Source organism: Chiloscyllium plagiosum, chromosome 3 (genome assembly GCF_004010195.1).
Source record: "Chiloscyllium plagiosum isolate BGI_BamShark_2017 chromosome 3, ASM401019v2, whole genome shotgun sequence".
Lineage (NCBI taxonomy): Eukaryota > Metazoa > Chordata > Chondrichthyes > Orectolobiformes > Hemiscylliidae > Chiloscyllium > Chiloscyllium plagiosum.
This window is the reverse complement of record NC_057712.1, coordinates 96,433,603-96,454,967: the sequence shown is the minus strand read 5'-3', so window position 1 is coordinate 96,454,967 and position 21,365 is coordinate 96,433,603. Positions and strand designations below refer to the sequence as shown.

Below are 21,365 nucleotides of genomic sequence, written 5' to 3'. Positions count from 1 at the left end.
AAAGATGTGCAGGTCTGGTGAATTGGCCATGCTAGAATTGCCCATTGGGTAGATAAGTTGCATTAGTCAAGGGTAAATGTAGTGTAATAGGGTAGGGGAATGGGTCTGGATGGGTTACTCTTTAGAGGGTCAGTGTGCACTTATTGGGCCACTTCCTGATGACATACTGTTAATTCTACAGTTCTGAAGACACCCTCCTGTTCATCATCTACTTGTTGTCCCAAAGTCATATCTTACATAAGAATGCTGATAACCCCTAACTTTACCTCTCTACCACCTAACTTGATCTGCCTTCATCAGATTGCTTGTCCAATATCTAATGCAGTTTCTTCCAACTAAGTGTTAGAAAGATTGGAGTCATCATCTGTTTAGCCGGCCAGGAACCCTCGCCATCATCTTTCTCCATACCACTGCCTCAGGTGACTAGACTGTTAGCAGCTTGGGCATTCCATTTTTCATGGAGATAAGCTTCTGACCACATATTCATTTCACCACAGAGTCTCTTACATCAGACTTTGTAATATTATTCTGTACCATAATCCATGTAACTGCTGAAACCTTCACTCACAAATGTCACCTCCAGTCTTGAATATTCTAATGTTGGCCATAATTATTCCTGTATTATCCTCAAGTAATTCTGTCTCAGGCTTGCAATATAATTCAAAACTTATCACTCCTGAAATATGTACTATTTACCAAGATTGGGGGGGGGGGAGCAAGAATGATCGAGCCAGCTGAAGAGGCTGAATGACAATCCATTTAGCTTTCAAGATTGCCAATGTAAGATTATTCAACAAATGTTGACACTGATTTCACCACAAAGTTGTCTAATACCTATTAGTGACAACACTTCTGATGATTAAGATTGTAACTATATCCTGCAATTCAAAATGAGTAATGTTGTGGTTTTAATGCTTTCATTAACTAACCACAGTCTGTCAATAACTGAAATCATCTTTCTTCTTGAAATACGTGATGCGCAGTTTCATTGCTTCAGATTTCTTTGAAACTGTATTAGCTACCTTTACAAGTTCGACTTCATCAGATGGCATACAAAATAGTTGTCCATGGAAATTAACTCAACATTTGAAAATCCTTCCAAAGTCTTCTTGGTAAATGAGCAATGTATAGTACTGTTAATTATAATAAAATTGTACACACTTGTCTTTTGTGGGAATGTACACAAAGTGATGTTGATACATTTTGTGCAGTTGAATATAATGTAGATAACTTAATCAAGTGATGGAGGCTAGTACAATTGAAATATTTAAAAGGCATTTGGATGAGTATATGAATAGGAAGGTTTAGAGGGATATGGGCTGGGTGCTGGCAGGTGGGACTAGATTGGGTTGCGATATCTGGTCAGCATGGATGAGTTGGACCGAAGGATCTGTTTCCATGCTGTACATCTCTATGATTCTATGACTCTCAGTCAATATATTGGAAGGGTCTCTCTTTATGTTATTTCTCCTTCCGCTACTGGAGATTCTTTCATGATAGCAAATAGCATACAACATTCAGCCTGTGCTGATCCAAGCCTTTGTGGGACTCTTCAATTTTATTTTATAGGTGAACTATTTTGACTTTTAAAATACAACCACCCATCAAGGCGGGAACCTTAGTCAGCTTTTTCCATTCTATCATCTTTGGACTAATTAACGTATCTTTGTGTACCACTCCTAACAACAGAAAGCACAGCATAAAATAAGGATTTGGATTTTCTGTGCTGCACTTTTTAGTTCAATTTTTAATGTTTTAAAACAAAATCTAGTCATTTTGTAGCATATTACCTCTTTCATTACAATATATGTTTGAATATCTGACAGTGTGGTGTTATAATCCCAGCTGATGATAATACTGGAAATGTCAGATCTCCGAGTGAAAGCTATATTTTTGCAGTTGGATTACCATGGTGATTGGTTATTAAGTATATTCACATCAAGTTGCCAATGTTATTTTAGCAAATTACACAACAGAGAACATAACAAAAGCTGTACATATTCACAGGGAAGCGATAGCATAGTGTAATACTAACCAAGAACACCAGGCTATAATGTTCTCAGGAACATAGGTTTGAATCCTACTAGGGCAGATTGTGAAACTTAAATTCAATAAAAATATGGAATAAAAAGCTAGTCTTATGGCAATCATATAACCACAGCCTGTTATTATTTTAAATATAATGATCATGTTCACGAATGTTCTTTTATGAAGGAAATTTGCCCACATGTGACTCAAGACTCTCAGCATGTGGTTGATTGAGAAATAAATGCTGCCATAGACTGTGATGCCCACATCCCATGAACAAGTTTACAAAGTCACCATGTAGGAATATCTTCACGTATGCAGCAAAAATAAAAATTCAACACTTTTCTGGTAATATCTTTTGCAGTGAGGCATTACTGCTATCTTAACTCTTTAATTTCTTTTTGAAATGACTGAAGTAGCTTAAGACTTCTTTTCAGCTCTAACAGCCTGGTTACTATTTTCCAGTTTTGACAGTCTGGACATTTCTACCAACTCTCTCAGTCTAGGGTTTTGTTAAAATTACCAGAAAAAGCTGCCCATCTGCCAACATGACCTTTCTTCTGAACTAAATGTACAGTGGCACCAGACCATCTGTTTCTGTTTCAGAAAGCTCAGCTTCATAAAAATTCAGCAGTGAACTCCCATGTTGCTGATTGATTCATTTAACTTAAGTCAGACGCTTTATTGGAAAAACTATTTTTCGACCACTGCCCAAAATGACTTTCTGAACATTGTTTTAAAAACGTCACTTTCACAGAATTGAAAATGCATCTATTTTTCCTCCACTTTTGGTTCCAAGATCCCACATAACAACAGCTAAAAGCCTGCAATACAGTTGTAGTAATTACAACTAAAAATTTCATTCGTACATCAATGTTATTATTGGTTTATAGTGGCATATTCACAATGCTACCAGTGATTCTAGCTTTGATTCTCTTTTTAAAATTGTGTAGATTGGATGAGCAATCAAGTATAGAGTGCAAAATATTGTAAAAATTGCAATGAGTAAAGAAAGTGGTAAGCTAAATCAAGAAATAGAGAGAAAATATGGGTTGGGTGAGGGGAAGTGAGGCAAGGGCGAGGGCTGGAGGAATATTTTATATTTTGCTTTTTTATTTTAATTTTTGACTCAATTGCTAGAGCTTTGCAGGCTTTCTGCCCAATTCTATTTGAGAGTTGGCAGCATCTTCAGCCTTTGGTGGGTCACCCATCCTAATTCCCAATGCAGCCTCCCCCCCCCGACCCGAAAATGGGGAATGCAGGTCACTATCTTTGAGGAGCAGCGAATTCTTCCAGTTCTACGCATTCAACATGAGAACAAATCTCTGGGCCTAGGCCCATATAATGTGCATGTGAAGAATGACTAATGAGTTGGACTGTTCTTCTGCTTGGAATAGTGGCAATATGAACCCTGCAACCATTTATTGGAAACTTGCCTCTTACAATTGACAGTGGTGAACAGAATTGTGCCGTGAATCACCTGAATAATGATTCCGTCATTTGTATTTATGCTAATATATATTAAAGTTTGGACCTAGGATAGGTCCCTTAACTAGTGTTATGACACGGAGGTCAAACCCCTCTGCTAATTAAAACTAAAACACCCAGAAAAGCTCACCTTGAGTGAAAGAAAACCCCTGATTTCCACTGTTTAAAGAAAAAAATAACAATTTATTTTCCTAACTCTAACAATGAATACTAAGCAAAGCTATTAACAAATCCAAATCTCCTTTTTTCTTAACTAATTACCACCTGACCCCAACTTTATAAAATGCTGCTCCAATAACAATGATTAAACATTAAATCAACTTAATTTCTTAAAATCCATGCAGTCTCTTATGCTGTCTTCCTTCCGGTCTTCCATTCTGTCTTAAAGTGACCATACACTCTTTCGACTTTGTAATTCAAGCAAAGATGCTGAGGTTTTATATTCTGAACAGTAATTATTGTATTATTAACTGTGAACTGTTTACATAAGGTACTGTACTTGAAATGTGTCTGTCTCCATTGAAGGCTAGGCAAGACGTCCTTACCTTGTGATCTCTTATATTATCTCAGTGGGTCACTCACATTTTATCTCTCCAAACCTTACACTATAACATATTGTCATCATTTGTTTCTTATTGCAGTGCCACCTGAAACCAAGCCATTACACCACTGGAATTATTTTTGAGTATTCAGTAATCTGCATTTTTCAAAGAAATATTCAACTGCTTAAACTCCCCTGGAAATAAATTAAATGTTCCGGTTGGTGTATATGTAATATAGAGCTGAGAAACAGCCATATAATGTGATACAGATGTTATAAACTGTCCCCTCTAAGACAACTCAATAATTGGTTAATGTTCTGCTTTACAGGTTGAGAAGATAATAATGACCACATGGAAGAAATTATGTAACCTATGGAGCAAGTTAAATTCCAGGTCGCTGAAGACATTATGTATCCACATGTTATGAAACCACCTGCAAGAAAGCACGATCAATTAAAAAGTGCCTTATTATCCTAAAAAGACAGATCCTGGAGACCAGTATCCAGGCATTACAGTTTGACATTTTATTTTACTGAAAGAACCTGTCCATTGGTTGCCCTGAGCACCTCATTTTCTAATTCATGAGCCAGAGGAATGCAGGTGCTCAGCTTTCAGAAAGGCTTCTCATAGCTGCACACAAAGGCCAGACAGAGAATGTGGTGCAGCTCATCAACAAGGGGGCCAAAATAGCTGTCACTAAGGTAACCACATCAAGTTGTTTTAGGTTATATGTTTTTTTAAATTTTAATACTGCAAACCTAATTACCTATTTCCACATATCTTGAAATGGCATTTGAACTGACCTCTCATACATTTTATTCTCAAGTTTGAGCAGACTCCCATCTCATGAGTTAAAAATCACACAACACCAGGTTATAGTCCAACAGGTTTAATTGGAAGCACACTAGTTTTCGGAGCGACGCTCCTTCATCAGGTTGCTCCGAAAGCTAGTGTGCTTCCAATTAAACCTGTTGGACTATAACCTGGTGTTGTGTGATTTTTAACTTTGAACACACCAGTCCAACACCGGCATCTCCAAACCCATCTCATGAGTATCTTAGATTTCAGTCATGATTAGGAGATGCTGGAGTTGGACTGGGGTGTGCAAAGTTAAAAATCACACACCACCAAGTTATAGTCCAACAGGTTTATTTGGAAGCACTAGCTTTCGGAGTGCTGCTCCTTCATCAGGTGGTTGTGGAGTATAAAATCGTAAGACACAGAATTTATAGCAAAAGTTTACAGTGTAATGTAATTGAAATTATATATTGAAAAAGACCTGGATTGTTTGCTAAGTCTCTCATCTTTTTGAACGAACATGTTGGTTTCAGTTCTTTCATATGGAAATCGTAGAACTTTTTTAAGTTACATTCTCAAATGAACTTTATCTGTTGGCCCAGATAATGCATTTAAGGTATGAGGTGCCCTGTAAGTGCAGTGCAACACTGAAGTCTATGATCTGACCATTGTAAGAAGTGTTATATCTGTGCATTGTCTCAGGGCATCTTTGCTTATATATGGAATTACATCACCACCAAAACTCACTTATCAGCTATGGATGATGTCAAATTGAATTTCAATAGGATGAGGGAGGAGTTGGCTAAAGTAGACTGGAAGCAAAGACTTTATGTTGGGATTATTGATGAACAGTGGAAATCTTTCAAAGCATTTTTTAAAGTGCTCAACCAATATATACCAGTGAAAAGAAAGGACTGTAGGAAAAGGGGTAATCTCCCATAGGTGTCTAAGGAAATAAGGGAGGCTATCAAATTAAAAGAGAAGGCATACAAAGAGGCAAAGACCAGCGGGAAACTAGAAGATTGGGAAAATGTTAAAAGACAACAGAAAGCCACAAAAAAAGCTATAAAGAAAAGTAATATTGATTATGAGAGTAACCTAGCTCAGAATATAAAGACATATAGCAAAAGTTTCTTTAAATATATAAAACGAGAAAGAGTGGCTAAGGTAAACATTGGTCCTTTCCAGGATGCGAAGGGGGATTTAGTAATGGGATATGAGGAAATGACCAAGGCATTGAACAGGTATTTTGTGTCAGTCTTCACAGTGGAATGCGAGGTGCTGCATTTTGGGAAAGCAAATCTTAGCAGGACTTATACACTAGGTCCTAGGGGTGTATAGTGCAAGTTCATAGCTCCTTGAAAGTGGAGTCACAGGTAGACAGGATAGTGAAGAAGGTGTTTGATATGCTTTCTTTTATTGGTCAGATTATTGAATACAGGAGTTGGGAGGTCATGTTGCGGCTGTACAGGACATTGGTAAGGCAACTTTTGGAATATTGCGTGCAATTCTGGTCTCCTTCCTATCAGAAGGATGTTGTGATACTTGAAAGGGTTCAGAAAAGATTTACAATGATGTTGCCAGGGTTGAATAGGGAGAGGTTGAATAGGCTAGGGCTGTTTTCCCTGGAGGTTGAGGAGTGACCTTATGAGGTTTATAAAATCATGAGGGGCATGGGTATGATAAATAGACAAAGTATCGTCCCTGGGGTGGGGGAGTCAAAAACTAGAGGGCATAGGTATAGGGTAAGACAGGAAAGATATAAAAGCGGCCTAAGGGGCAACACTTTTAAGCAGAGGGTGGTGCATGTGTGGAATGAGCTGCCAGAGGAAGTGGTGGAGATTGGTATGATCGCAACATTTAAAAGGCATCGGGATGGGTATATGAATAGGAAGGGTTTGGAGGGATATGGGCCGGGTGCTGGTAGGTGGGACTCGATTAGGTTGGGATATCTGGTTGGCATGGACAAGTAGGACCGAAGGGTCTGTTACTGTGCTGTTCATCTCTATGACTCTGTGACTCTATGGAGGACACCTAAAACATGCCAGTAATTGGCAAGGAGATGAAGGTAGGTGAGGACTTGGAAACAATCATTATCATGAAAGAGATAGTGTTAGGCAAGCTAATGGAGCTAAAGGTAGACCAGTCTCCTGGCTCTGACTGAATGTATCCCTGGGTACTAAAAGAGATGGCGGGAGAAATAGCAAATTGACTTGTGGTAATTTTACAAAATCTGCTGGACTGTAGGGCAGTTCCAGTAGATTGGAAAACAGCAAATGTGACACCACTGTTTAAACAAGGAGGTAGATAAAAGATGGGGAATAATTGACTGGTCTGCTTAGTTTCTGTAGTGGGGAAAATGCTTGATTCTATTATCAAGGAAAAAATAGCAAGTCATCTAGATAGAAATTGTCCAGTTGGACAGATGCAGCATGCGCTCATGAAAGGCAGGTAATGCTTAACTAATCTACTGGAATTCTATGAAGACATTATGAGCACAACAGGGACCTAGTAGATTTCCAAAAAGTATTCGACAAGGTGCCGCACAAAAGGCTGCTGTGTAAGATAAAGATGCATGGCATTACAGGTGATATATTAGCATGGATAGAGGATTAGTCGACTAAGAGGAAGCAATGAGTTGGGGTAAATGAGTGCTTTTCTGGTTGGCAATCAGTGACTAGTGCTTTGCCTCAGGGATCAGTGTTGGGACCGCAATTATTCACAATGAACATAGATGATTTGGAGTTGGAGACCACATGTAGTGTATCAAAGTTTGCAGGTGACACTAAGATAAGCAGTAGAGGAAAGGACTGTGCAGAGGACTGTGAAACTTTGAAAGCAATATTGATAGTTTAAGTGAGTGGGTAATGGAGTACAATGTTAATAAGTCATCTATTTTGGTAGGAATTACAATAAATAGGACTATTACTTGAATGATTTAAAAAGTTGCAGCATGCTGCTGTGCAGAGGGACCTGGGTGTCCTTATGCATGAATCACAGAAGGTTGTCTGTAGATGCAACAGGTAATTAAGAAAACCAGTGGAAGTTTGTCCTTCATTGCTAAAGGGATTGAGTTTAAAAGCAGGGAGATTATGTTGCAGCTGTACAGAGTGCTTGTGAGGTCACACCTGAAGTACCGTGTGCAGTTTTGGTCTCCTTACTTGAGCAAAGATATACTGGCGCTAGAGGGGATGCAGAGGAGATTCACTAGGTTGATTCCGAAATGGAGAGGGTTGGCTTATGAGGAGAGACTGAGTAGACTGAGTAGGATTATATTCATTGGAATTTAGAAGAATAAGAGGGGATGTTACAGAAACATAAAATTATGAAGGGAATGGATAAGATAGAAGTAGGGAGGATGTTTCCACCAGCAAATGAAACTAGGACAAGAGGGCATAGTGGAGAAAGTGAGGTCTGCAGATGCTGGAGATCAAAGTTGAAACTTTATTGCTGGAACAGCACAGCAGGTCAGGCAGCATCCAGGGAACAGGAGATTCGACGTTTCGGGCACAGGCCCTTCCTCAGGATTCCTGAGGAAGGGCCTGTGCCCGAAACGTCGAATCTCCTGTTCCCTGGATGCTGCCTGACCTGCTGTGCTGTTCCAGCAATAAAGTTTCAAGAGGGCATAGTCTCAAAATTAGGGGGAGCAGATTTAGGACTGAATTGAGAAGGAACTTCTTCACCCAGAGCATTGTGAATCTGTGGAATTCCCTGCCCAGTGAAGTCGTTGAGGCTTCGTCATTGAATATTTTTAAAGCTAAAATAGATGATTTTTTGAACAGTAAAGGAATTAAGAGATATGGTGAGAGGGAAGAAAGTGGAGGTGAGGCCACAAAAAGATCAGCCATGATTTTATTGAATGGTGGAGCAGGCTTGAAGGGCCGGATGGCCTACTCCTGCTCCTATTTTTTATGTTCTTATGTCCTTATGTTCAAATCCTAATCAGAAGAAAAATTGTAATGTCTGTCTTCCTATTATGCATTTGCATGTATTTAATGTCATTTCTAACAACCACCATGCGGCAAGTATTAACTACACCTTTATGAAAAGAAGGGGAACAGGCTTGCATTTACATGGCACAATTTATTGCCAAAGCGACTCTCACCCAAAAAATTGCTAATGATGTGTGGTCACTGCTGTGATTGTAGGTAAGCTGACCGGCAATTTGCACATAACAAGACACCATAGTAGTAAATGTCAGAAAATCAGTTTATTGAGCATTTTGTGGATTGAGGGATAAATGTTAGACAGGAGTACAAGCAGAATTCTATTTTTAAATATTGTTATGGGGTCCTTTAGATTCCTCCAAATAGGCAAATAAGGCCTCAGTTTAATGTTTTATTTTGATAGAATTGAAAAGTTTGCACTGTCCATTAGAACCACACGGTGCTGTGTAGCAGCCATCAGGATGATGCAAACTTGACTTTCCTAAAACAGTGCCTCATGTTGTGCCACATCACATCTCGCCATAAGACCATGGGAAACAGGAATAGAAGTGGGCTGCTGGCCTCTCGAGCTTGCTCTGCCATTCATTAGTATCATGGTTGATCTGGCAACATTCCTCATGCTCACTTTCCTGCCTTTTCCCCAAATCTCTCAACATTCCTGCTGATCAATAATCTATCTATCTATCTATCTCAGCCTTAAATACACACAATGACTCAGCCCTCACTGTTCTCTGTGGCAAAGAGTTCCATAGAGACTCAACTCTCTGAGAGAAGAAATTCCTCCACATTTAAGTTTTAAATTGGCACCCCTTTATTCTGAGACTATGCCTTCTTGCCCTAGACTGGCCCATGAAGGGAAGCATCTTCTCAGCATTTGTCCTGTCAAGCCCCTTAAGAATCCTACATGTTTCAATGGGATCACCTCTCGTGCTTCCAAATTCCAGGGAGTAGAGTCCCAACAAGTTTAGTCTTTGCTTATAAGACAATCCCTTCATACTGGGGATCATCTTAGTGAACCTTCTTGAAGTCTTCAATGAAATGAAGTTTTTTCTTAAAGGGTATCAAAACTGCTTTCACAACTCCAGATATGATTTCACCAGCACTTTGCACATTTGCAATAAGACTTCCTTAATCTTATACTCCAACCCCTTTGAAATAAGGAACAACATTCCATCAGCCTTCCTGGTTAGCTCGCGTACCTGTGTGTTAGCTTTCTGTGTTTGGTGCACAAGTACCCCCAAGCCTTTGTGTTCAGCTTTCTGCAGATTGGCTGTTCTTCATTTGTCAATCCAGACGATAAATTGGACCCATGAAAGTTTATTCTAAACCTGTGATCTGGCACGTACTAATGTACAGTTGGATCAGGGATCTAAGTTGACAGCTTTCATGTTCCTCAAGCTGGAACACTAACGCTAGTATGTCATATCTAATGCCCCACTGCTCTCAACAGAGCTCACACTATCGTAAATCTGGTCTAGTGGACTCAGTACCATATTGTTAACAAATTGTGCAGAATTAACCTTTTTATTTAATATCACATATGGGAACCAGTTAAGGACAGTCAGCTGCATATGATTTGGAATTCTATTCAGGCATAGGGAGTGAGGGGCTGACAAAAATAACACTTCAAACTAAAAGATGCTATTGATGATATGGCAAATAACTTATTGAATTGCAAGTTTACAATAAAATTTGAATGCTTTCACAAAATCACCTTGGTTTTGAGGATGATTCAGCTGCTACGGAGATGATAAAAACAAGGACTGTGTACAAATTGGCAGCTACTTTCAGTAATGGTGATTGTCATAAAAAATCCCCTCTACTTCATTACTGACCTTCAGGGAAGGAGATTGGCCATACTTACCTGGTCTGGCCTACATATCACTCTAGACCCACAGCAATATGGTTGACTCTTAAGTGCCTTTGAAAATGGCCTAGTAAATCACACAGTCAAAGGGCAGATAGGAATGGATAATATATGTTGGTCTTGTCAACAATGTGGCCACATCCCATGAAAGACTAAAGAAATAAATTGGCGCATTCCCCACATTACAACAGTGATTACACTTCAAAAGTACTTAATTAGCTCTAAAGTACTTTGATGGTTGTGAAAAATACTACAAAATGCAAATTTTGGTTTGAGGTGTGGGCAAATTAAAACACCTTCTTAAATGCTAATTGCCTGTCACATTCTTACAAACTTCTTTGCCATAGTTAAATGTTGGACACTCATTAAATATTGATGCTGTGGGTATGTCAGTGTTGCACTGGGGTGGTCAAAGTTAAAAATCGTACAACACCAAGTTATAGAGCAACAGGTTTATTTGGAAGGACAAGCTCAGGTAGGTAGCTAGCTGCCTGATGAAGGAGCTGGACTCCGAAATCTTGTACTTTTAAAGAAACCTGTTGGACTATAACCTGGTGTTGTGTGATTTTTAATTAAATATTGATGAATGTCTCTTTTGATCAAAACAACTATGTAAGATGTTGCGTAACTATTATCATGTCTTTATACTCTACCTGTTGTTTCTATATGACTGTAAGTGTCACCTTTACAAAGCAAAGCATCAGATATTAGCCTGGGGCAGTGCCTTTGATTTAACTGCTATTTCTGAGATCTTTGATTGAGAGGCTGTGTCAATGATGGATTGGTGTCCTCTTTGATAGTTCAGTGTCCACAGATTTCCAATTACATAATCTTACAATCTACAAGTCAGTGTTTCATTCTTACAGCCAGCAGCCTGAGAACTGTGTTGTTCAAATGTTTGCAAACTGGCGCTGATCTCCAGCATCTGCAGTCCTACTATCTCCAAACTGGAGCCAAGTTAGATTGTGACAACAGCAGGTAAACTCCTGCCCGAAATCTGCAGCAGAGGAGAAAGTGAGCAGTGTCTTTTTATTTCATGTAGTAAGGAGAGTTGAAAAAAATGTATTTTTTTAATCTGTCTTTTGTATATATAATCACTAGTTGATTCAGACCCAAATCTCAGTCTGGTGAAAGTCCAAATTAAAGTATACTTTCTAAAAATAAATAATGCAGCAGTGCAAGTACAGAGCATTAGATAGTGTGTAGCATGAGGATTTCCTGCTCTGATTTATGAACATCACTGCAGCTTACAAGGAGCAAGACTGAACCGAAGCACAAGTGGCAAGTAATAATAACCTAACCCTGAAAATGCCTGGCAGAAAAACCCAACAACATGGCACTGCATTATGAAATACCTTCACAAGTTGTGTACCAGGGCCTCTTCATTCTGTATTTGCTTGTCAACATACGGAAATTCAAACTGGAAGACAATTTCCATAGTATTTAGAAATGGACATGGAGTTCAGTCTGTGCAGAGGTAGCAGACTGCCCTGCATGATGAAAATTACAACAACAGCCTAAATGTATATAACTCCTTTAACAAAATAAAGCATCCTCAGGTGCTTCTGAGGAAGATTATGGAACAAAATAGAACACTGAGTTATATAACGTGATGTTAGGTCCGGTGATCGAAGGTTTGGTTAAAGAGTTAGGTTTTAAGGTATGTCTTAAGGTAGGAAAGGGAAGTCGAGTGGTGAAGCATTATGGGAGCAAATTGCAGATTTTGAGACATAGGCAAATGAAGGCACAATCTGCAGTGATGGAACAGATAAAAATAGGATGCTTTTGAGGCCAGAATCAGATGAATGCAGATGTCTCAGAGTGTTGAAGAATTGGAGGAGATGGGAGGAGTGAAGGAATAGAAAAGCTTTGAAACAATACTGTAATGCCCAAACATTACTCCTCTGAGGTGCAGATATCCCACTCTCTAATTGATGATTTCCTGCAGTTGCCTTCCACAGATGAAGAACCCTCATCACTTCAGCTTAGAGAGGCCAAACAGAAAGGTGCCAGGTACAGATGGGATCCCAATCCAACTGCTGAAGCATACAAAGTCCCATTGATGGCCACATCTTTATGACCTTCACCTTCTCTATTGGAAAGTTGTCCACAGGAGAAGCATCCTGTAAAAATCATTTCATGCCAAAGCAACAAAAGGAATTGCCACAACCACAGAGGCAGTGAGCTCTTCAGCTTCAGGGGAAAGCTTTTGATAAGGCCTTACTTAAAAAGAAAACTGTATATACTTTCAGACCAAGTGTTCCAGGTTTCTGTTCGGGCAGAACATGATATTCTCCATATGCAGGTGAACAAAATATATCCCTTTCTTTTACTTAAATAGATCCCACTAAGGCATTCAACATCAACAGCAGAGTGGGAGTTTTCAAGATTTTAGAGAAAATTAGCTTCTATAAAAGCTCGAAAGAAGCAGTCTCTACCTTCTTGAGGTGGGGAGGCAATGACCGAGAGACGTTATTGCTAGAGACTATTAATCCAGAAACTAAGGTAATGTTCTAGGGACCCAGACTCAAGTCCTACCACAGCAAAACATTAAATTTGAATTCAATAAAAATTTGGAATAAGGAGCCTAATGAGGATGATAAAACCATTGACAATTCTTGGGAAAACCCCAAGTGGTTCACTAATGTCCTTGAGGGAAGGAAACTGCCATGCTCATGTGTGACTCCAGACCCACAGCAATGTGTTTGATTCTTAACTGTCTTCTGGGCACTAGGGGTGAGCAATAAATGTTGTCCTACCCAGCAAGGTCCCCGTCCTGTGCATTAGTTAAAAAGAAGCTCAAGTGATGAGGATTCTTCATCTATGACAGGCAATTACAGGAGCACATCAAATAGAGACCAACAGAGCTCCATCACAGAGGAAAAATGTTCAGTCTCCCGGGCACATAACGTCTTGATTTCAAAATTCTCAATTATTTTGAAACTCCTCTATTACCTTATTTCTTACCATCTGTGCGTCAAAGTTCCTCAGTCTCACTCATTCCTTCAACATGCACTGCACTGCAGAGTTTGATGGTTGCACTTCCCACAATTTGAATGATTAATGGAACGAGACATGGCCCTCACCCTGTTTAGCATCTTCTTTTCCGTTGACCTGACCTTTACCTTCACTGCAGACATGGAAGGAGTCCACTTGCCAGGTGGAAACTGAAGTCAAAACACATGGTTCCCTGATCAGAGAACTCCTTTAAGTTGATGATGCTGTGCTCATCACATGGGTGGCACGGTAGTTAGCACTGCTGCCTCACAGTGCCAGAGATCCAGGTTCGATTTCCGCCTCAAGTGACTGTCTGTGTGGAGTTTGCTCGTTCTCCCCATGCCTGAATGAGTTTCCTCCGGGTGCTCCGGTTTCCTCCCACAATCCAAAGATGTGCAGGTCAGGTGAATTGGCCATGCTAAATTGCCCATAGTGTTAGGTGCATTAGTTAAGGGTAAATACAGGGTAGGGGAAAGGTTCTGGGTGGGTTACTTTTCAAAGGGCCAGTATGAACTTGTTGGGCCAAAGAGCCTGCTTCCGCACTGTAGGGATTCTAATCTAAAATTCAGCTACAAAGATGTATAACCTGTCTCTTCCAAGCCTGTAAATTGTTCTCCCAGACTATAAGCATCAAGAAAACTCTGGTCACAGGAGACAGTCAGGAAATCTGATTTCACAATCACGCCGCTGGATGTGGTTTGCAAATTCAGCTACTCCAGGTCCATGATAACAAACAATCTATCCTTTAATGCAGAATTTAATACAGAGAAAGGAGATAGCATCTTTGGCAGGCTCACAAAATATCTGATGGTTTATACATACTATTGCCCTCTCTGGTATCTCCTGTACCACTGACAGGACACAGACACCAGAGTTGCAAAGTGGTTAGCAGTTGTGAGGGAGGTGCCTCAACATTGATTCTGGACCGCATGAAATTTTGGCATCAGGTCAGAGAAGGGGAAAGAAATATCCTTATGAAGGGCTCCTGCCCGAAAAGTCGATTTTCCTGCTCCTCGGATGCTGACTGACCTGCTGTGTTTTTCCAGCACCACTCTAACCTTGACTCTAATCTCCAGCATCTGCAGTCCTCACATTCACCTAAGGAAGTATCCTGCTGATTACATCCTATGGTCCACTGCCCTTAGCCAATGAATTAGTGCTCTTCCAAGTTGAGAGTAATAAGATTACAGAATGTACTCTGGATGTGGGGGTTTCAGTTCTGATCACCAAGAGTGTCTCAGCAGTATCTTTACTGATTGAGCTGGCCAAGTCCTAAAGTAGATAGCTGCCAGACTGTGCCTGCAACAGATGGCAAGGGAACTGACAAGAGGGAAATATATATTTGTTCTCATTCACACCAGTCTACATGTGGCAGACACACTAGCCATGACCGAGTAATCACAGCACAGCCCTTGTGAAGGCAAAGTCTATCTTGAAGATACCCTCCATTGTATTGTGTGGCATGACAACCATGCTAAATTGGATAGACTTAGAACATATCTAACAACTCCGATCAGGTCACCCTTGAGGTGCTGTGTGCCATCAACAGCAGATTTGTATTCAACCACAATCTGTAACCTTTAGCCATGGCTATGACTGACTCTGCTGTTACCACCAAGCTAGAGGATGAACCTGGTTCAATGAAGAGTGCAAGAGGATACACGAGACAATATCAGGCTGCAGCTCAGGACTTGTGCTGGTCAGATAGCAGAAGTAGCATATAATAAGAAATCCACAATTAATAGATAATATCTAAGCTCTGCAGTCCTGCCACATCCAGTCTAGATGGTAGTGGACAATTAAACAACTAACAGGAGAAGGAGGGTCTACAAATGCCTAATCCTCAATGATGAGGGAAGCAATACATCAAAGGACAGTTCTAGTGCACTTGTAACCATCTTCAGCTAGAAAAGGCAAATTGATCTATCTTGGCCTCCTCCACAGATCTTAGTACCACCGGCGCCAGTCTTAAGCCAGCTTGGTTTACTCTTCACATGATATCAAGAAACGGCTAAAGACTCTGGACACTTCCAAGGCCATGGGCCCTGACAACATTCTGCTAATAGTATTGAAGCTAGTGCTCCAGAGCTAACCACACTCCGAGCAAAGCTGTTCCTCTACAGGTACAATGTTGTCATCTCAATGTGAAAAATCGTCCAGGTATGTCCTGTCCTCAAAAAGCAGGAACCGTCCTACCAAGAAAATTATTGTCTCATTAGTCTGCTCTTGATCATCTGCAAAGTAATGTAAGAGGCCATTGATATTGCTGCCAAGGGACAATTGATAAATAATCTATGCACTGAAACTTGGTTTGGGTTCCACAAGGCCCACTTCACTCTTGACTTTGTTACGTCCTTGGTTTAAACATAAACTCCAGTGGTGAGGTAAGAATGATGCTTTGACATCAAAGCAGTATTTGGCTAAGTGTGATATCAAGGAGCCCTGACAAAACTAGTCAATGGGAATCGGTGGGGGGGGGGAATCACTCAGCTGGTTGGAATTAAACCTAGCCCAAAGGAAGATGCTTCTTGTTACAGGCCAATCATCTCAGGCTCAGGGAAGTGTCATAGGTCCAAACTAGTCAAAGGTTATCGCAACAACAACTTCCTAGCCAATGGATTAAATTATCTTCCTTGGTTGGAGTCATACCTGACACAAAAAATGATGGTTGTGGTTGTTGGGGGTCAGACATCCTAGCTGTAGGATATCTCTGCCGAAATTCTTCAGGGTAGTATCCTTAGGCCCAACCATCTTCAGCTGATTTCTCTCAATCATAAGGTCAGAAGTAGGGATATTTGTTGATGATTGTACAATACTCAGCACCATTCATGACTGCTCATACTCAAGCAGTCTATTTTCATGTGCATCAAGACCTGGACAACACTCAAGCTTGGGCTAATAAGTGCCAATGCGCCTCACTTGCCTGGATAAGTGCAGCTCCAATACGCACAAGATGCTTGACACCATCCAGGACAAAACAGTCCATTTGACTGGTACGACATCCACAAGCATTCACTCCCTCAATCACCAACAGACAGCAGAAACTTTTATACCATTAACAAATAAACTGCAGCGATTCACCAAGATTTCTCAGTCTCTAACTTTCAAACTCAATCACTACAATTTAAAACGACAAGAGCAGCAGACACATAGGATCACAACTACTTGAAATTTCCCTCCAAGTCATTCATCAACCTGACTTAGAAATATATTTGCTGTTCCTCAGTATAGCTGGGTCATATCCCTGAATGAACTTCCAACAGCATTGTGGATGTACCCACACAAATTGGACTACAGCAGGGCAAGAGGCAGCTCACTATCACCACCTCAGCTGCAACTGGGGATGGGCAATATATGCTGGCCCAGCTAGTGAAGGCCACATCCCTGAGTGATTTTTAAACGAATATTGTATTTGTGCCCCACCAGTGCCAAGCAATTACAATATTTGGCAAAAGAGAATCCAACCATCTTCACTTGACAATTCATGACATTAAATAACTGTACTTGATATTTAACGCACAAGTCAGAGTGTAATAGAAAACTCTTCTCTCGCCTGGATAAGTTTAGCTCCAGTCTTATTTGAGCTTAAAGTATCCAGGGAAAAGCAGCCCACTTCATTGACATTCCATACAGCACTTTAAAAATTCCCTTCCTCCAATTTCAACCCACGGTAGCAGCAGAGTATACCATCAACAAAATGCATTGCAATAACTCACCAAGGCCCCTTGGGCACCACTTTCCAAACCTATGACCTCAACCACCTATAAGGACAAGGGCAGCAGATTCATGGGAACACCGCCAGCTGTAAGCTCCCTTCCAAGCCACACACCACTTTGATTGAGAAATATATCACCATTGCTGCATTGTTGCTGATTCAAAATCCTGGAATTTATTGCTAAACATCAGTGACAGTGTCCCTACCACACATGGACTGTCACTGTTGAAGAAGACAGCTCATCACCACTTTCTCTAGACATTGGCAAGAATTGGTGACCTAGACAGCAACCATGTTCTCCGAATAAAACAAATGAATTGGCTGAATTTTACCATAACTCAGATAAATATCAATTCGACGCGTTTCAACAAGAATTTCTTTTTGTGAACCCTAGTAAGTTTTCTCACCCCTATTCTCTGCAGCTCATCTCATCAGCTATGAATTATACCTTTCTGGTACCCACTCATATTCTCTTCCCTCTCCCAATGGCTGATGTAATTGGGGCTGACCTCTCAGGATTCACATACTAATGATGTCTGCAAAGTCTTCACCATCAAGTGAGCAGCTCTGCAGATATCTCTCGTCCAACCATGAGGAAAGAATCACAGATTCCCCAAAGAATACACCAGCAAGCCTGCCTCCTGTCTCTTCCACCAGCTTAGATCCTGATACCTGGTGGATAACTTAGCTTGGTTGGAGTTGAAGCACTTGCTGGTGGAAGAAAAAAGTGCTGTAAGCTGCTGGACTTGCAGAGCTCTAGTGTCTGCTCAACCTTGGGCAGAAGAGGACCCCCATAGTGTCAGCCATTCGTGACTTCAGTGAAACACATAAGCAGACACAGTAACAGCAGGTAGCTTTGTCAGAGGCACTGAGCAAACTGACTCAAAGCTTGAAGGTCTTCACTCAGACTGGTTGTACAAGAGTTGTTGTTTACCTTGGAGAACCAGGTCTATTTGGCTGGATGTACGCATAAACCTGCACTTCACCACTCTGACCATTGGTGCTCCACAGCAAGGTGACAGGGGTTGAGGGACCCTTACCTGAATCCAGATGCCCCTTCCTCACTAAGAGATAGGCTGGTGCCAGTAGGCACCCAGCTGAAGGACTGACCACATACAGACTGCCCAGTCATCTCCTCTCAGGACACTTCAAAGGTGGCCATGCCTTCCATCTCCATGCTGCCTATGGCCCTCAGACCCCTGGGAGGTCAGACTATGGAAGATGAACCCACATCGGGGAAGGAGGCTATCAGCATATCGGGACCTTTAGCCACAAACTCCCCTGGGGTCTCTAAGCAAAACTCCAAGGCTGGCAGATACTGTCCTCTGTGGACCCAGGATTCTGCCTAGACATGGTGGGACGGAAAGCAAGATCTTCTGAGGACATATCAGTGGCATAGGTGACATTTTATTGTAAATGTCATCATGTTTCATATTGTAGCTTCACATTGCTTGATCAATGTGTGACTGAATGTCATTTTAGCTGCAACATGAATGAAGGTAGATAGGCTAGACATCCTTAGTGCTTCTCAATGTTCTAATTCTATCTGAGTGGTGGATTCCCATTCCATAATACCCATACGAACACAAAACTTTATCCAGATTGGATGATAGATAATTGGATGTTGTGAAATATTCCATCCATTTGTAAATATTACTTTATAGCAAGCAACAGGAGCCAAATAGAAAAATCAAAGCAGTTGAGATTATACAGGGAAAGGTGGTCTTAACAGTATTGAAACATCCGCAGTCAGTGAAAGATAACTTGGTGCAACTCTGATCCATTGGACAACATTCACAAGTAAGTTTTTTTTTGTATTGCTTTGATTGCTGTTCGGTAGGATGCTGCAGGTGCTGTTCCGTTTGAAGAAGGTCCTTGTGGTCTTACTCAGCACAATGCTGTAGCTCCCATCCTCGCCATCAATCACACAGCTTTGGGTCATCCTCCAGTAGTCTGGAGCTGAAATTCCCAGGATTGGGCAGTGTCCTGTCGGGACAGTACTGGTACAAAGACATAATCTGCATGTAAACCTTATGTTAAAGGGACATTCCATGGTCATTGGCAATCCCCAAAAATCAGGTGTATTACAGATTCATGGACAGCATGATGGCATTCCAGCCTCCACCTCCAGACAGAGAAAAGGTATTTTTATCAGCCTGTTCAGAGTTGCTATCATACACCTCTGAAGCAGATGGGATTTGAGCCTGGGCCTCATGGGTCCAGAGATAGGGACTATACCACTGCACTACAAGAGGTATAGTGCTGTTATCACACTCCCATTTGCTTGACATTCTACGGCAGATGAGAAATTGTGGCACTCCTATACACTTACTATATCATGAGGGCAATTACTGCTTCAAGTTCGACAGTAGAAGTTGGCTCCACATCAGCTGATGTTGATGGTGGTGCTGAGCTTGTGTTACTCATTCATTAGTTTTGCAGGCTTTAGTACAGTAGTGACAGGGATGACCACAGTTTCAGTGGCTGGATCTGTTGAGGATGGATCTAAATGGAGATGGCCATTGCCTGGCATTTGTTTGGCACAAATGTTGCTCGCCACTTGCCAGCACAAGCCTGAATATTGTCCAGATATTGTTGCATTTGCACATGGACTGCTTCAGTATCCAAGGGGTTGCAAAATTGGCAAAATTACCCACTTCTCATGGAGAGAAGGTTATTGCTAAAGCAGCTGAAGATGGGCCAAGGACTGAGAATTGCAGAGATGTCTTGGAGCTGAAATGGCTAACCATGCCTATCTTCCTATGTGCCAGATATGAGATCAAATAACAGACAATTTGCTCCTGATTCCCATAGATTCCAGTTTTGCTGGGGTTCCTTGATGCCACACTCTGTCAAGTGCAGCCTTGATGTCAAGAGTTGTTACACTCAACTCTGCTCTGGAATTCAGCTGTTTTGTCCATTTTTGAACCAAGGCTGCCAGTGTAACCCAAACTGGGAGTCAGTGAGCAGGTTGTTGCCGAGCAGGTGCGTTTGTTAGAACCATTGATGTCCCTCCATCACTTTACAGATGATCAAGAATAGACTAATGGGGCAGTAAATGTCCAGATTAGATTTGTCCTGCGTTTTGTATCCAGGACATACCTGGGTAATTTTCCACATTGTCAGTAGACACCACTGTTACAGCTGTACTGGAACAGCTTGGCTAGGAGAGTGGCAAGTTCTGGAGCATAAGTCACCAGGACTATTGCCAGAATGTTGTCAGGGCCCGTAGCCGTGTTGCAGTATCCAGTGTGTCTAACCATTTCTTGACCGTGTTGCAGTATCCAGTGTGTCTAACCATTTCTTGATATCATGTGGAGCGAGTCAACTTGGTTGAAGACAGGCATCTGTGACACCAGGGAACTTTGAAAGAGGCCGAGATGGATCATCCATTCGGCACTTCTGGCTGAGGATTCCTGCGAATGCTTCAGTCTTATCTTTTGATGTGTTGGGCTCTTCTATGTTTGAGGATGGGGATACTCCAGAAGAGCCACCTCCTTCAGTGAATTGTTGAATTATCCACCACCATTCACGACTGGAGGCGGCTGGACTGCAGATCTGAGATCTAATCCATTGGTTGTGGGATGGATTAGATTACATTAGATTTGATTAAGATTGAATTAGCTTAGATTAGCTGTTTGGCACACAATTGTCCTGTTTGGGAGCTTCACTGGGTTGACACCTCATTTGATGATGATGGAGTACCCAAAGACCTTCTGTACTGTGAACTGACCACTGGGTCAAGGTTTCCTGGAGGTTCATATCTTAATGTTTAATACAGAATTGATCACCACAGTAAAAACCATCATTCTAGGGTGGGGAAGGCTTCCTTAAAATTCCAAACAAAATAGGAGGGGTACTAACTGCACTAATTACAACATTGCATTAGCCAAAATGACCACTTAGTTAATTAAGGGGTAAAAAGTTTGTGTTTTGTTTTGGAAAGTTTTTAGAACTCCATCCTTAAATAAGTTGTACTCACC

General features: G+C 41.1%; 1 protein-coding gene across 3 annotated transcripts in view; it reads left to right on the top strand.

The window, feature by feature from the left end:
- Positions 1–4,390: 4,390 nt before the first annotated feature.
- The window catches only part of ankrd6b (ankyrin repeat domain 6b), an 80,692-nt gene continuing 63,717 nt past the window's right edge, over positions 4,391–21,365 (top strand). For all 3 annotated transcript variants that reach the window (XM_043686716.1, XM_043686720.1, XM_043686713.1), the window contains exon 1: positions 4,391–4,759. In XM_043686716.1, the coding sequence (XP_043542651.1) occupies positions 4,640–4,759 (120 nt within the window). In that variant the 5' untranslated portion in view covers positions 4,391–4,639. The remainder of the gene's footprint in view (positions 4,760–21,365) is intronic.